General features: G+C 36.5%; 1 protein-coding gene across 5 annotated transcripts in view; it reads left to right on the forward strand.

Annotated features, from left to right (window-relative positions):
- Window positions 1-17,701, forward strand: part of UPF2 (UPF2 regulator of nonsense mediated mRNA decay) — a 179,165-nt gene that overhangs the window by 34,227 nt on the left and 127,237 nt on the right. For all 5 annotated transcript variants that reach the window (XM_077169427.1, XM_077169431.1, XM_077169432.1 and 2 more), the window contains 2 exons: window positions 14,616-14,813; window positions 17,495-17,644. In XM_077169427.1, coding sequence (XP_077025542.1) covers window positions 14,616-14,813; window positions 17,495-17,644 — 348 coding nt within the window. The remainder of the gene's footprint in view (window positions 1-14,615; window positions 14,814-17,494; window positions 17,645-17,701) is intronic.

A 17,701-nucleotide genomic window follows, 5' to 3' on the forward strand; every position in this document is an offset into this window, starting at 1 on the left:
CACACACATACATTCCAAACATGGTGTATAATCAGTGGGTCATAATATCATCATATAATTGTGTTTTCATCACCATGATCTACCCAATTTATTTTACCCCTTATTCTCCCCCTATTATTTATTTTTATCCTTATTTTTTTACTCATCTGTCCATACCCTGGATAAAAGGAGCAACAGACACAAGGTTTTCACATTCACACAGTCATATTGTACAAGCTATATCATTATACAGTCGTCTTCAGGAATCAAGCATCACAGTCATCTTTAAGAATCAAGGCATCACACTAACATGGGCTAATCTGGATTAATGTGGACACTTAACCTGGACTAACCTGGACAAACCAACAAAATCTCACGCCCTGTTCAAGATTCCATGTGTGGTGTTTAACTAAACTGACCATACAAGTTAAATTAGGAAATATTTTCAAAATATAAATTTTGTATCAAATAAACATCTATCCCTTTACTTTCACACAGAAGTTGAAGTTTTAAAATATGGACGATTTCCTCCTTTACCCTATATTCTGATCTGTAGTCCTAGCCAGATGAGCTTCATTCATATCTCTACTCGGTCTCAACGTTTTTTTTTTTTTTAAGAAATCTTCAAACTCAAACTTTCTATACATGGTACACTATCAATGGCTCACAATATCATCACATACTTGTGTACTCATCACCATGATCATTTTTTAGAACATTGCATCACTCCAGAAAAAGAAAAAAAAAAAGAAAAAGCTCATACATAACCATACACCTTACTTCTCATTGACCACTGATGTTTCCATCTGTCCAATTCCCCCCCCATTATTTATTTATTTATTTTTATCCATATTTTTTACTCCTATGTCCATACCCTGGATGGATATAAGGAGCATCAGACACAAGGTCTTCACAATCAGACAGTCACAGTATTAACATTAAGTCTTTATACAATCATCTTAAAGAATTTTAGGCTTCTGGAACACAGCTCAACAGTTTCAGGTACTTCCTTCTAGCCACTCCAATACATCACAAACTAGAAGGGAATATGTCTGTAATGCGTAAGTATGACCTCTTTGATAACCTCTTGACTCTGAAGTCTTTCAGCCACTGAAAATTTATTTTGTCTCATTTCTTCCCTCTTTTGGTCAAGATGGCTTTCTCAGTCTTTTGATATAAGGTCCTGGCTTTTCCCAAACTTTCTGTCCCACATTGCCAGGGAGATTTACAACCCTGGGAGTCATGGTGCATGTCGGATGGAAGGCAGTGAGTTCACATGCTGTGTTGGCTTAGAGAGAGAGAGGCCACATCTGAGCAATAATAGACGTTCTCTGGGGGTTATTCTTAGGCCTAATTTTAAGTAGGCTTAGCCTGTCCTCTGCAGGAATAAGTTTCATATGAACAAACCCCAAGATAGAGGCCTCAGCCTGTGGATTTGGTTGTCCCCACTGCCTGTGAGAGTATTAGAAATTCTCCAATTCAGAAAGTTGAATATTTCCTCCTTTCTTGCAAATACTTTATTCACTGGCCAAATCGCTCTGGAATATATTGGGGCATCACACTAACTTGGACAAATCAACAAAATCTTACTCCTTATTTAAGATTCTATGTGCTTCTAGTGTTCAACTAAACTGGCCATAAAAGTTAAATTATGAAATGCATTATCCAAAATATAAATTTTGCACCAAATAAACATCTCTCCCTTTATCTCACCCAGAAGTTGAGTTTTTAAAATATGGACAATATCATCCTATTTTATCATCCACTCTTGTAGTATACCTTAGTCCTATCCAGATCCGCTTCATTTATATCTCTAATTGAAGTCTGATCCCTTTTTCAACTTTTTAAACAATTCCTGTATAGGGTACTGCTAACTCTCACAGCTTCAGAACTCTAACTCTTAATCTCATGTGTTATATAATTACCCAAGGTTTCTGATATAACATATACCCAGATTATATACAAACAGCTCAGTATCTCAGAATTTAGAAATAACAGTTACAACTCTTGAATATATGTGACTGCTGTAAGAGCTTACAATCTAGGACCCTTTATAATAGGCCCAACCTGGTAACCCATGATCTCAACTTTAGCTAACTGAGTTTTTATATTATAGTTAATATTTATCTGTTTCCGACATTTCCTTCAACATACAGTCCTTAAGGTTCATTAGCCTAAGTTGCATGCCTCACAATTTCATTCCTTCTTGAGGCAGCTCTGTAGTCCATTGTATGTATACACCATAGTTCCCCCTTCCATTCCTCTGTCATTGTACCTTAGGCTACTTCCATTTTTTGTGGATCTTGAACACTGCCGCCATAAACACCAGTGTGCAAATGTCCTCTTGTGTCTACACAGTCAGTTTCTCCAGGTATATACTTTGCAAGGGGTTTCAGGATCACATGGTGAACCCAGCCCTAGCCTCCTGTGGAACCACCACACTACCCTCCAGCAGTGTTGGACCTCTTAGTTTCCCTACAGAGTGTGAATAGGTGCATTTCTTTTGAGCATTTTCTCTAGTGCTTGTTTCTCTCTGTTCATTTTTAAGCAGTTTTATTCACACACAGTATATGATGCAACCTCAGTATATAGATATGCCATAGTCTATTTGAAAATATTATAGACATGCCATACTCTATCTAAAAACATTTCTTTTTCTTCCACAATGAATCCATACCCCTTTCCCATGCCCCCCCCCCCCCCCCCACCTGTTGACATTTAGTTTAGGCATAATGCCTTTGTTACATTCATTGGAACCATATTACAATGTTACTGTTGACTACAGATAGACCCTAGTTTGTATTGATTGTTCTTATTCTCATTTACCATCTGTTTTCAATATCCTATTATATTGATATTCATTTTTTCTCCCTCATGAAAAAAGTTTTTTACTTTATATATTTAATTATTGTCATTGTCCACTTTTGGCATTCCTAAATTGTACCATCTCAATCATTTTACTCTTTCCTTTGGGTTTCATAGATGCCCCAGCTCTTCTCCCTCTGTTACACTAACATTCAGCTTCATTCAATGTACTTATATTATTGTGCTATAATCAGGTACTGTTGTGGTATCCATTTCTGTATTTTTACAGTCAGTCCTGTTGCACAGTCTGTTTTCCTTCAGCACAGTTGCCCAATCTATACCCTGTTTCTATCTCCTGATGACCTGTGTTCTAAACTTCGATTTTCCATGTCCACTCTTTAATGTTAGTTCATACTAGTGAGACCATATAGTATTTGCCCTTTTCTTTCTGGCTAATTTCACTCACCATAATGTCCTCAAGGTCTATCCATATTGTTACATGCTTCGTAACTTTATCCTGTCTTAAAGCTGCATAATATTCTATCGTATGTATATACCAAGCTTGCTTGGCCACTCATCTGTTGATGGACATTTAGCTGTTCCCATCTCTTGGCAACTGTAAATTATGCTGCTATAAACATTGATGTACAAATGTCCATTTGTGTCCTTGCCCTCAGGTCCTCTGAATATACACCTTGTAATGGGATTACTAGATCATATGGCAATTCTATACTTAGCTTCCTGAATAACCTCCAGACTGCCTTCCCCAGCAGTTGTGCCATTTTGCATTTCCATCAACAATGGATGTTTGTCTTTCTCTACATCCTTACCATCACTTGTCATTTTCTGTTTGTTTTTTTTTTTATAATGACCACTATAGTGGGTGTCAGATGATAACCTCATTGTGGTTCTGATTTGCATTTTTCTAAAATCCAGTGAAGTTGAGCATCTTTTCATGTGCCTTTTTAACCATTTGTATTTCCCTTTCTGAAAAGTGTCTGTTCATGTCCTTTGCCTGTTTTTCAGTTAGGTTGATTGTCTTTTTGTTGTTGAATTGAAGAATCTCTTTATGTATTCTGGATACTATGTGGTTTCCAAATATTGTCTCCCATTATGTAGACTGCCTTTTTACTTTCCAGACAGAGTTCTTTGATCCACAAAAATGTTTAATTTTGAGGAGTTCCCATTTATCTATTTCATTTTTCAGTGTTCGTGCTTTGGGTGTAAGGTTAGGAAACTGCCTCCTATTACAAGTTTTATAAGATATTTTTCTAAATTTTCTTCTACAGATTTTATGGTCTTAGCCCAAATGTTAATTTTTTATAGGGTATGTGCTGGTTTGAAAGAAGGTATGTCCCCTAGAAAAGCCATGTTTTAATCTAAATCCCATTTCATAAAGGCAGAATAATCCCTATTCAATACTATGTTTGAAACTGTAATCAGATCATCTCCCTGGAGATGTGATTTAATCAAGAGTGGTTGTTAAGCTGGATTAGGTGACGATATGTCTCCACCCATTTGGGTGAGTCTTGATAAATTTCTGGAGTCCTATAAAAGAGGAAACATTTTGAAGAATGAGGAGAGTCAGGGGGAGCAGAGCAGAACGGCATAGCCACGAGAAGCAGAGTCCACCAGCCAGTGGCCTTTGGAGATGAAGAAGGGAAATGCCTCCTGGGAGCTTCATGAAACAGGAAGCCAGGAGAAGAAGCTAGCAGATGACGCTGTGCTTGCCATGTGCCCTTCCAGATGAGAGAGGAACCCTGACCGTGTTCACCATGTGCCTTTTCACATGAGGGAGAAACTGTGACTGTGTTTGCTATGTGCCCTTCCACTTGAGAAAGAAACCCTGAACTTCATTGGCCTTCTTGAACCAAGGTATCTTCCCTGGATGCCTTAGATTGGACACTTCTATAGACTTGTTTTAATTGGGAGATTTTCTCAGCCTTAGAACTGCAAACTAGCAACTTATTAAATTCCCCTTTTTAAAAAGCATTCTGTTGCTTGTATATTGCATTCCAGCAGCTAGCAAACTAGAACAGCATGTCAGTTATGGGTTCTCTTTCATTCTTTTGCACATGAATATCCAGTTCTCCAAGCACCATTTATTGAAAAGGCTCCTCTGTCCCAAGAAGGTTAGCCTGACTGCCTTGTGGTCCATTGAAGTGTGGGTGTGTATGTGAATACTCTATTCAATTCCATTAGTCAGTATATCTGTCTTTATGCCAGTACCATGCTGTTTTGATTATAGTAGCTTTGTAATATGCTTTATAGTTAGGTAGTCTGAGACCTCACACTTTTTTTTTCCCCTCAAGATATATTTAGCTATTGGGGGCACTCTTCCCTTCCAAATAAATTTGGTTATTGTTTTTACTATTTCTGCAAAGTAAATTGTTAGAATTTTAATTCATGTTGTATTGAATTTATAAATCATTTTGGGTAGAATTGACATTTTTAAGTATGTTTAGTCTTCCACTCCATGAACATGCTATAACCTTCCATTTATTTAGGTCTTCCATGATTTCTTTTAACAATTTCTTGTGGTTTTCTGTGTTAAATTCACTTTTAAATATATATTTTTTTCAGTTTCTTGATTTCCTTCTCAGATTGCTCGTAACTAGCATATAGAAACACTACTGATTTTGGAGTGTTGATCTTGTACTCTGCCACTTTGCTGTACTCATTTATTAGCTCTAGTAGCTTTGGTGTAGATTTTTTGGGATTTTTGATATATTGTATCATCTGCAAAAAATGAGACTTACTTCTTCCATTCCAATTTGGATGCTTTTTATTTCTTTTTCTTGTTTAATTGCTCTGGCTAGAACTTCCAACACAATGTTGAATAACGGTGGTGACAGTGGGCTTCCTTTCTTGTTCCTGATCTTGGAGTGAAAGCTTTCCCCATTGAGGATGATATTAGCTGTGGGTTTTTCATATATTCTCTTCATCATGTTGAGGAAGTGCCCTTCTATACCTATCCTTTGAAATGTTTTCATCAAGAAAGTTGTTGAATTTTGTCAAATCTCTTTTCTCCATCAATTGAAATGATCATGTGGTTTTTATGCTTTGATTTGTTGATATTGTTGATATTGCTTTGATTTGTTAATATTGTATATTCCATTAACCATCCTTGTATACTTGAAATAAATCCTACTTCGTCATGGTGTATAATTCTTTTAATGTGCTGCTGAATTCAGTTTGCAAGCACTTTCTTCAGGATATTTGCATCTATATTCATTAGAGAGATTGTTCCATAATTTTCATTTTATGTAGTATCTTTGTCTGCCTCTGGTATTAGAGTGATGTTGGCTTTATAGAATGAGTTAGGTAGCTTCCCTTCTCTTCAAGTGTTTTGAAAGTGTTTTGAAGGGTTTAAGCAGGATTGGTACTAATTCTTTCTTGAATACTTGGTAGAATTCACATGTGAAGCCATCTGATCCTGGACTTGTTTTTTGAGAGCTTCTTGATGACTGACTCAGTCACTTTACTTGTGATTGGTTTGTTGAGGTCTTTTATTTGTTCTTGAGTCTACTTTGGTTGTTCATACTGTTCTAGGAAGTTGTTCATTTCATTTGTGCTGTTTAATTTATTAGCATATAATTGCTCATAATCTCTTCTCATTACCTCCTCTATTTCTACAGGGTCAGTGGTTATGTTTCCTCTTCCATTTCTGATTTTATTCATTTGCTCCTCCCCCCCCCCCTTTTTTAAATCAATCTAGCTCGGGGTCTATTGATTTTATTGATTTTCTCAAAGAACCAGCTGCTGATTTTGTTAATTTTCTAGTTTGTCTTTGTGTTCTCAATTTCATTTATTTCTGCTCCAATCTCTTATTTCTTCTTTGATTTGGAGTTATTGTGCTCTTTCTGTAGTTCTTCCAAGAGTACAGTTAATTCCTCAGTTTTTGTCTTTCTTTTTTTTAAATATAGGCATTTAAGGCAATAAATTTCCCTGTTCTGTCTTTGCTGCATCTCATAAATTTGATATGTTATGTTTTCATTTTCATTTGCCTCGAGATATTTACTGATTTCTCTTGTAATTTCTTCCTTGACTCACTGGTTGTTAAATATTATGTTCTTTAGCCTCCTGTATTTGTGAATTTTCTGGCCTTCTGCCTATTATTGATTTTCAACTTCATTTCATTATGATCAAAGAAAGTGTTTTGTCTGATTTTCAATCTTTTTAAATTTGTTGATGCTTGCTTTGTGACCCAGCATATGTTCTGTCCTTGAGAATGATCCATGAGCACTTGAGAAAAATGCGTATCCTGCTTATGGGTTTATAGTGTTTTATAAATATCTGTTAAGCCTAGTTCATTTATTCTGTTACTCAAATCTCTGTTTTCTTTTATGGCTCCTCTGTCTGGATGTGCTGTCTGTTAGTAAGAGCAGGAGTTGAAGTCTCCAACTATTATGGTAGAGGTATCTGTTTTTCTCATCGGGGTTGTCAGTGTTTGCCTCATGTACCTTGTACACTCTAGTTTGATGCATAAATATTTATGATTGTTATGTCTTCTTGTCGAATTGTTTCTTTTAGTGACACATAGTATCCTTCTTCATCTCTTTTAATTGTTTTACATTTGAAGTCTAATTTGTCAAATATTAGTATAGCTACTCCTGCTGTTTTCTGATTCTTGTTGCATGAGATATCTTTCTCAACCTTTCACTTTCAACCAGTTTTTGTCCTTGGGTCTAAAATGAGTCTTCTGTAGACAAGAGATTGTCCCTGCTGGGATGTGGTCCAGGCATAGGTGAGGTTGGCATTAATTGTTTTAGTTTTCCAGTCCCTTGGGCCTGAATTCTTTGAAGGACTTCTATAATGAACGAGGGATTCCACTTGGGCTGGGCCCCATTTTTCTTTTGGGGAAGGTATAGCCTTCTGGGAATTAATTCCTTTTACCTGACTAGTTAAAGCTTGTCTTTTAGACAAGCTTAATTGCACCCTTGCCTGGGGCAGTGCTGGAGTTAGAGAAGGCTTCTAGTTCTATTTAATGTCCTGTTAAGGAGTGGGGAAAAAAAAGGCTTTTCAGAGCTGCACCCCCCACTCGGGTTTTTCAATCAAGAGCTTAAGTTGTTTAGTGACTCTATGTGTCCTCTTTTTTGGATCCAGTCCTTTTCCAGTATTTTGTTCTGTCCAACTCAAAAAGCCTCTGTTTGTTTTTTCTGTCAGTTCTGCCCCCTCTCTGCCAGGGCAAAAACTCCTAATACCTTTAGTGCATAATGTCTGTGGTGGGGGCCCATTTCAGTAGCCAGAATTTGTTAATTATTTCCACTATTGAAGCTTTGTTGAGCTAAACCTTGCTGCTAGTAAGGTCTGTTTTCTTTTTCCTCTGGGAACCAGCTTGCTGTGCTGTGTGGAAGGGGAGTTCTGTGTGGTGTCTCTACTGGTCCACCTGGTCCACCCTGGTATATACTGTGTCTGGTCACTGATGTAGCCCCAGCAGTTTTTCTTTACTGTTCCCGGCTATTTGCTTTTTTCTCTGGAGGACGATCTAAATTCCACACATCACTAAGCCACCATCTTGCCTGTTATATCTTCTTGATGAATTGACCTCTTTGCCTTTATGAAGTGACCCCCTTTATTCCTGGTAATATCCTTTGCTCTAAAATCTTGTTTGTTTGATATTAATATATCCACTCAGTTTGCTTTGGTTAGTGTTTCCATGTATTTCTTTTCCTGTCTTTTTACTTTTAACCTATCTGCATATTTATATTGAAAGTGGGTTTCTTGTAGGTAGCTTATAGTTGTTTTGTTTTTTTTATATTGTTTTATAATCTCTGTGTTTTAGTTGTGGTGTTTAGACCATTTACATTTAGTATAGTTATGTGTTTGGCTTTAAATCTACCATCGTGTTGTTTGTTTTCTGTTTTTCATGTTTTTTGTTTCTGTTTTCCTCTTTTTCTGTCAAGATTAATTGAATTTTTTTCTGATTCCATTTTATCTGTTTTGTTTGTTCCTAGTGGTTGCTTTAGGCTTTATAGTATAATTTATCATTCACAGTCTACCTTCAAATAAAGTTATACCATTTTGTATATAGTTTCAAACCTTACAACAATATACTCTCACCAAGCCTTTGTGTTATTATTGCTATATGTTTTATTTTTATTTATTATTTTTATACTGTATAAGCATCATAAAACCTTGCTTTTTTTTGCATTAAACACTTGTCTTTTTTTTTTCCTTCACTTCCTTTTGATCTGGTCTTTATTCAAAATAAGGTATCCATAATGATTTTGAGTTTTATTAAATAAGCAGTTTAGACAGTAGGCTTCTTTTCTTCTGTGTTAGGCTTCTTTTCTGCTGCCTTCTTGGTAGCTACAGTCTTCTTTCCCAAAGCCATCTGCTTCTGTGGCTTCTTCTTCACACCAACAGCCTTCTTTCCTTTCTTCCCCACAATGGTCGTCTGGTCTATAACCCCCTTCTGCTACTGCCACTTTATTAATCTTGAATTTGTGATTCCTGGCTGGTGAGGACTGGTATTTCAGCACGTGGTCTTTGCATATGGGTTTAGTTTCAACATGATTCTCAGGTTTTTGAATGGATTCTTTAGGATTCTGCGATGAATCTTCTTGCATGGTGTTCAGAGGCTCTTTGAATCTCTGGGCTTTTCAAGATTCTTCTAAGGTCTGTATTCATCATCTTGTGCATGGAATGGTTGTAGTGATTCTTGAAGAGGCAGCTTTATGCCAAGTCCCACCATACAGGCCATCTAACTTGCAGAAAGCACTTTCAGTCCAAATGCAGACATATCTCATATACCCACCAAGGGCAAGTTTCAATATGCTCAGCATGTTACATTAAACAGAGTAATTCCAGGGATGTTTCTGAAGGCCTTGATGATACTGTTGTCCTCAGTATAGTTTATGCATGGTCCACTGAGCTGTACTTAATGATGGTTTCTCATTTTCCCATTGCCAGCTCTTATGTGCTGAAAACCATAGACCTATTTGATATCATTCCAGGCCTTAAATTTCTTAAGAAGCAAAACAGTCTCCTTGGTCTTGTTATAGCCTTTAATTTTACTTTGACCACCAAAGGAAGTTCAAGAACTTCCTCAGTATGATGACCTTTAGACATGACCAGTGCTGGAAAGGCTGTAGCAGCCAGGGCAGAGCAGATGACATATCATTTCTGTGTTGTGTTTACTCTGTGGTGTCATTGATGCTGTGTTTTGGTTGGTGCAAACATACATGCCTCCACAACACATATTTCCAAAAGCCCCCTGGCCCAATTGTTAAGTCCCACTGCCTTGAATTCTGGAATTTGAACCACAGCTCTTCTAGTGCCCCAGAACTCAGCACTGGTTTGATGGACAGCAGTGCTGTCTATTGCTCTTGCACAAGTTAGTTTGAGTAACGTTCACAATATTAGGTCTGTTGGGATTCTTGAATACAGAAGGCAAAGTAACATTTTTGCCAGTTAATTCCCCCATTTCAGAGTACACCGTTATCAGTGGATGAGTGCCTGCCATGACAAGAAAAGAAGAAGGCCATGCTCATCTACACTGCTCTCAAACCAGTGGCTCCCATTGAAAAGGCTATCTTTTTAAAGAGATTAAAAGTTAGGAGAAATGTCTGGTATCCTTCATTCATTTGTATAGAGCAAGATTGCCATTTGTCATCATTTTCCTGCTGCTCAAAGAAGTTAAGAATTTAGTGCAGTTTTATGGGAAATGAATTTTTTCAACTAAAGATGTCTGAGGACATCTTTTATTTTTATAATTAAAAAAAATTTGTGTTGATAAAATTTAACCTACAAAGATGCAAACATTAATATACAAACATTCCATGCATGGTGTGCAATCAGTGGGTCACAGCATCATCACATGGTTGTATATTCATCACCATGATCTTTTTTTTTTAACATTTGCATTACTCTAGAAAAAGAAATAAAAGGAAGAAACTCATATATACCATACCCCTTACCCCTCCTTCTCAGTGACCACTAGTATTTCCATCCACACTGTTTGTTTTACCCTTTGTCCCTTCTCCATTATTTATTTTTTCAATCTACTCAATTTATTTTAACCTTTGTTCCCCTTATTATTTATTTCTTACCCATATTTTTTACTCATCTGTCCATACATACCTAAAAGGAGCATCAGACACAAGGTTTTCACATTCACACAGTTCCATTGCAAAAGCTGTATCATTATGCAATCATAGTCAAGAAACATGGCTACTGAAACACTGCTCTAAAGTTTCAGGTACTTCCCTCTAGCCACTCTAATATACCATAAACTAAAAGAGAGATATCTATATGAATGCATAAGAATAAATTCTCCAATTTTACTCATTAATGTTAGTTCATATCAATGAGACCATGAAGTATTTGTCCTTTTCTTTCTGGCTCTTACACTCAGCATAATGTCCTCAAGGTCCATCCATGCTGTTAACATGCTTCATGACTTTATTCTGTCTTACAGCTGTGTAATATTCCATCATATGTATATACCACAGCTTGTTTAGCTACTCATTTGTCATGGACATTTGGGCTGTTTCTATCTCTTGGCAATTGTAAATAATGTTGCTATAAACATTGGTGTGCAAATGTCCATTTGTGTCCTTGTCCTCATGTCCTCTGAAAAGATACCTAGCAGTGGTATTTCTGGATCATATGGCAGTTCTATACTTAGCTTCATGAGGAACCTCCAAATTGCTTTCCGCAGCGGTTGTACCATTTTATATTCACACCAGCAGTGGCTAAGTGTGCCTCGTTCTCCACATCCTCTGCAGCACTTGTAGTTTTCTGTTTTTTGATAATGGCAATGCTAGTAGGTGTGAGATGATATCTCACTGTGATTTTGATTTGCATTTCCCTTGTAGCCAGGAATGTTGAGCATCTTTTCCTGTGCCTTTTGCCATTTGCATTTCTTCTTCTGAGAAGTATCTGTTCATGTCTTTTGCTCATTTTGTAGTTGAGTTGTTTGTCTTTTTTTTGTTGAGTTGAACAATCTCTTTATATAATCTGGATACTAGACCCTTATCTGATATGTGGTTTCCAAGTATTGGCTCCCATTTTGTAGGCTGCCTTTTTACTTTCTTGGCAAAGTTCTTTGATGCACAAAAGTGTTTAATTTTCAGGAGTTCCCATTATCTATTTCTTTCTTCCATTTTTTCCCCTATGGTTTCTGTTTCTTGTCGGATTTCAGATGTTCCGTCCTCCAGTTCACTAATCCTAACTCTGTCTCTTGAAATCTACCATTGTAGGTTTCCATTGTTTTTTTCATCTCTTCTACTATACTTTTCATTCCCATAAGTTCTGTGATTTTTTTTTTCAGACTTTCCATTTCTTCTTTTTGTTCATTCCTTGCCTTCTTCATATCCGCCCTCATTTCATTGATTTGGTTTTTGATGAGGTTTTCCTTGTCTGTTCATATATTCTGAATTAATTGTTTCAGCTCTTGTATCTCATTTGAACTATTGGTTTGGTCCTTTGACTGGGCCATATCTTCAATTTTCCTGGTGTGATTTGTTATTTTTTGCTGGTGTCCTGACATTTAATTACCTTAATTAGTTTATTCTGGAGATTGCTTTCACTTCTCTTACCTAGGGTTTTCTTGCTGGATGAATTTGTTGTCTACCTGTTCTTTGACCTTCAGTTCAGCTTTTTTCTGGACCTCTAGCTTAGGTTTTGTTTAACAGAGAAGAATTTTTCAGTTCTTGTTCTCTTGTTTCTTGCCCTGCTTGTGTGGTGCCTTTTCCCTCCCCACCCTTAGGAGGATCTATGTAGGTATTATAGACTCCAGCCGGGTTTTCCCGGATTAAACTGGCCTCCTATCAGGGGGAAGGAGTCACCTGTGTCAGTTTTCCCTGAGGGTGAGACCCAGCAGGTTAAAAGACTTTCCTGTGAAGTCTCTGGGCTCTGTTTTTCTTATCCTGCCCAGTATGTGGCGCTTGTCTGCCTGCGGGTCCCACCAGCATAAGATGATGCGGCACCTTTAACTTTGGCAGACTCGCCCTGCTGGGGGTGTGGTGGAGACAGAGGAGAGGTTGTAGGCTGGTTTTAATGGCTTTAAATTGCCAAGCCCTGGGGTCTGAATTCCTTGAGGAAGGGATTCCACCTGAGTTGGGCTTCATCCCTCCCCTGGGAAAGGCACAGGTGGGAGACAGCCCTGAAAGCAGCCCATTTCTCCCTATGCCTGGGGCAGTTGCAGCCTGAGAAGACCTGCCGCTGAATCCAGAGGTATTCAAGCCTTTGTAGAAACACAGCCACTACAACCTCCGTTTCCTCCCCTTTCCTCTTTTTCCGTGAGCCCAATGAGCGACCTCTGCCTTGACCAGGTTTAGAGTCTCTTTCCTTTCCCTCTGGGAAGCCGCCAGTGGGGGGGTTAGATGTACTTCATTCTTTTGACCTAAATACTATTATATAGTTTTATTACAATTAGTCAATTCTTCTTTACAGGTATTTAGTTTTTTCCATTTTTGTTCAGTTAACAAACTGCTACAGACATACTCTTATAAATGTTCATTAGTTTTTTCATTTATTTCTGTGGTGAAGCTTCCTAGAAGGAAAATTGCTATATCAAAGATTATGCTTATTTTACATATTGATAGATAACTGGCAGATTGCCTCCCAAATACGTTATATTGATTTCTATTCTAATTAGAATGAGTGTTTATTTCCCTACTGTCTTTTAAATGTTTTGTAATCTAATGGGTTAAAGTGATAAATTTTTTTTTCATTATCCTGATTCATACTGTGGTTAAAGATATTTTCATAATGTTGTCTTTTATTCATCTATTCATAAGCTTTGTCTACTTTTCCATTGTGATTTTGCTTTTAATTGTAGACCCTCTTCATGTATTATAAATATTAATTCCTTCATGTAAATCTTGCCAGTATTGTCTTCTAGTCTGTCATTTACTTTTGTTTATATTTTTCCTTAAATAGAAGGTTTCAGTTTATCAGTCTTTTCCTTTATGGTATGCGGTTTAGTGTCCTAGTAATTTTGTGTTTAAGTATACACTTGAAATAAGAAAGTCAGTGAATGAGGTAGTGAGCCAGTGTTTTATTGCCATTGTTTGTTTTTTTTAATCCTAAATGATGTTTTATGAATAACCTTAACTTTACACTAGGTTATTTTTAATCTACATGGTCATTCTCCTACTCACAATTTTAGTTTGCAGCAAAGCACTGTGAGACTAGATAATTTCATAAATGTTCTCATGGTCATAAAGTTCAAGTTTAAGAAACTATAATTGTATGTGAAGCTAGACTCTGTGAGTATGTGTGTTTTCTTCGTGCTTCAGAGGTAGCTATATATTTCCTCATCTTTTCTTCCCTTTTCCAGTTATTTTTCTACTGACTAATATTTAAGGCAGTCTGCTATGTGCCAAGGATGATACCGAAGGAGGGAAGGTTTTTAATTTAGGTTTTATTTATGATCAACTTGAGAAGATAATTGTGACATAAATGGCACAGAGAATTGAGAGTCATTAAAAAATAAAACAAAAGTTTAGGGGAATTGGAACTTTATGCTGAATCTTTTGGAAATGGCGACTTTACACATTTCTCATTTTAACTTTAGGCTTCATGAAGCTGAACCTGATATATCACATAGCTACTTCATCTTATATTAAAGCAAATAGAAGAGAAAAGCATCTGTATCCTATACTGTCCTCTTGTCTCGTTTGGTGTTAGGGTTTTATTTAAAACAAAATTTGTGATTTGATGTTAAAGGTGGTCATATATACAGTCCAAGTATCTGTTGATTGAAGAAACTAATTGAAACACTCTAGTTTAACAGCTATAAAATGAAAATGTCTTATTTTGTCACATTTAGCATGCTGTACATGTAATGGTGTTAATTACCTGTAATTTATTTTACTTAGAGCATGGGCCTGGAATTGATATATTTACACCTGGTAAACCTGGGGAGTATGACTTAGAAGGTGGCATATGGGAAGATGAAGATGCCCGGAATTTTTATGAGAACCTCATTGATTTGAAAGCTTTTGTTCCAGCCATCTTGTTTAAAGATAATGAGAAAAGTTGTCAGAACAAAGACTCCAACAAAGATGATTCCAAAGGTAAATTCTAAAGGAAATATATTTTCCTTATATAATGGTTCAAGAGTTCAATCAGGAACTAAAAATACTGCCAGTAACTCAATTCAATTCGGTTTTGATTCTACATGGAGTTAGGCCAGATTCCACAGATTGTGGAGTATGAAGTGGTCTTTAGGTGCAAACTACCAGGTATGGGGCCAGACCACCTGCACTACTGGCCAACTGGCTACAAATTTGAGGGTTCCCAACACCCCCTTAGGTTTGATAATTTGCTAGAACAACAAACAGAACTCACTGAAAAATATAGTGATAATTTTATTATAGTAAAGAGATACAAATAAGAAACCAAAATAAGAGACACATACAATGGGCTTCCTTATCCTCTCCACCTGGAGTCAGAATGCATCACCCTCCTAGTGCAGGTATCTATCTTCTCAACCATGGACGCTCACCTGAAATTCCAATGTCCTCAGTTTTTAAAGAATTTCCTTATGTAGGCATGGTAGGTGGAATTAATGACTACGTGGTTGAACTCCAGACAGCCCCCTCCAGCCCCTGCCCTCAGTCAAGTGACTGTTCTTTTTGGTGTGACCAGCCTACTAACTTGAACAACAAGAGTGGGTGGCCCGTCCATGTCATCTTATTAACATATGAACTGTCAGGTATGATCCTGGGCCTACCTTGAAGAACACGAAGTACCCCTTTTACTGGAAATGTCAAAGATGTAGAGGTTAACTCCCCAAGAACTGGGGATAAGAACCAGCCAGGTTTTTCATGATGCTATATCATAAGTTTGATTACTATTAAAAATTAGCCTCAAAATAGTATTTGTCTAATGTTGTTACTAGTTTTGTAAAGTGAACATTGGATCATTAGATTAAATTAATCCATTGAATGGAACATGAGTAGTTGACGTCTTAATAGTGTTGATACATTTATTAATTTGAAAATGTTTATTTATACTAACAGTGAATTTATGTGAAATCTTGGCAAGGTATTAATTTCCCCCAATTAAAGTGTTAGGGAAACTGCTAGCTCTATAATGCTCTTTATCTGTAAAACTCTTTCTATGCTAGATATCCCTAGGTCTTTGTGAAAAAGAGTTACTTTAGAGAAATCAAAAGCTTTGAGCTCATGGGATCCTACCTTCATATGCCCTGTTAAATGTCTATGTGTTTTAGAGTCAATCAGATGGAGGAGGAGGAAATAGTCAGTAATTAAATCCAGTTGATTCAACCTCTCTAATGTATCTCAAATTCATCCTATCTTTACTGCTGCTATTCAGATATAAGCCACCATCATCTGTTACTTGTGCATATCTGGTTTCCGTTTATTTGCTCTTGCTCCTTTGTATGCATTCTAGAAATTAATTTTACTCTCCTGCGTTGCACTTTGGAATACAGTTTTAAAATTGTTAATATTGTCTCTAGGATCCTGCATGTTTTGGCTCAAGTCTGCCAAATCCAACTCTTATACCACGGTTACCTTTTCTTGTCTTTATCAGTTTCTGGAGCAGGCCTTATTGTACACTGTATTGTTTTCTGCTGGAACCCTTTGTCCACTCTATCCTTTTTGACCCCATCATAAATTTCCTTAGATAGATTGTAAATTTTTTAAAGGGAAGAGTCACATTTTAAGCTTTTTTTTTTTGAATGTTTTACAGTTTAGCATAGTTCTGAATACAGAGTAGCTAATTACTAAATGTGGAATTTTCATAGCCAGGCATCAGACAGCATTGGGGAGTGAATGTATCTCCATAAGAGCAGGGTTTGGATATGTTTTAGTCATAGTATATTCCAAGTGCTTAGAAGAGTGCCTGACATATTGTAGGAATTTAGTAAACATCTGTTATTGAAAGTAAGGAAAAAATGAATGAGAAAATAGTGGTCTGTCTGTATTTAGAGGCAGCAAAACTTATCCATGCCAGTTAGAGCTTTGATTTTCGTAAATACAGCATGGTATCAAGTAGGAAATTTCTGCTTTCAATGCAGAAATTAGATTAGGGAATATGAGATGAGGAGGATGAGAAATAAAATAATATCAGTCATTTGCATGGTAACTCAGTCAACTCTAAGCATTAATTTTTGAACTCCTGTTTCTTTTTTCTTTTTTTTAGCTTATAAAAATTTTCAAAAAGAAAATATAGTGAGTTCATCTAAACTTAAAAGGATATTTTCCTTATTGTTCTTACAGTATCTAGTCTTTTCTGTCTCTCCAATTTATGTTATATTGCTGCTAAATTAATTTTTATATCATTTTACACGTAAATACTATCTCTTGCTCATGACCCAGTGGAGGTTGCTGCATAAAAGAGAAAGTCTGAAATCCTCATTTCAGAGTTTGAGACCCTTCTTAATCTGAATCTACTTTATTCCACCTTATTTCCCCTCATCTTTAGCATAAACCCTCAGGCCATATAAGTCTCCATACCCTCCATCCATGTAGTTATCCATTTCTTCCTTTGGTGAATAAATGGCATATAGATACTGAGTAGTTACAGTCCTTGTTTCAGGTGAGTATGATACAATATTTTATAGAGTCTGAATATATTACATTTTCATGCAAATTTGTTGGTAGGTATATGGCACTATGCAGATTCTGAGACAAGTGTTGGAGATTTTGTGAATCCTTAATCAGTTTTTTTTTTTTTGCATCTTAATTTCAATATGACTAAGAAATATATGTTCCTTGTTTTTAAACAGAGGCAAAAGACTCTAAAGATAATAAGGAGGTATCATGTCCTGATGATTTAGAACTTGATTTGGAGAATCTAGAACTTAATGACGATGCCTTGGAGTTAGAGGTTGGAGATGAAGCTGAAGATCTTACAAAGAAACTTCTTGATGAACAAGGTACAGTACTGTTTTCTTAAAGGTTTTCATTTTTGTTTAGTTTTTTACACAAAAGTC

Source organism: Tamandua tetradactyla, chromosome 7 (assembly GCF_023851605.1).
Source record: "Tamandua tetradactyla isolate mTamTet1 chromosome 7, mTamTet1.pri, whole genome shotgun sequence".
Taxonomy (NCBI): Eukaryota; Metazoa; Chordata; class Mammalia; order Pilosa; family Myrmecophagidae; genus Tamandua; species Tamandua tetradactyla.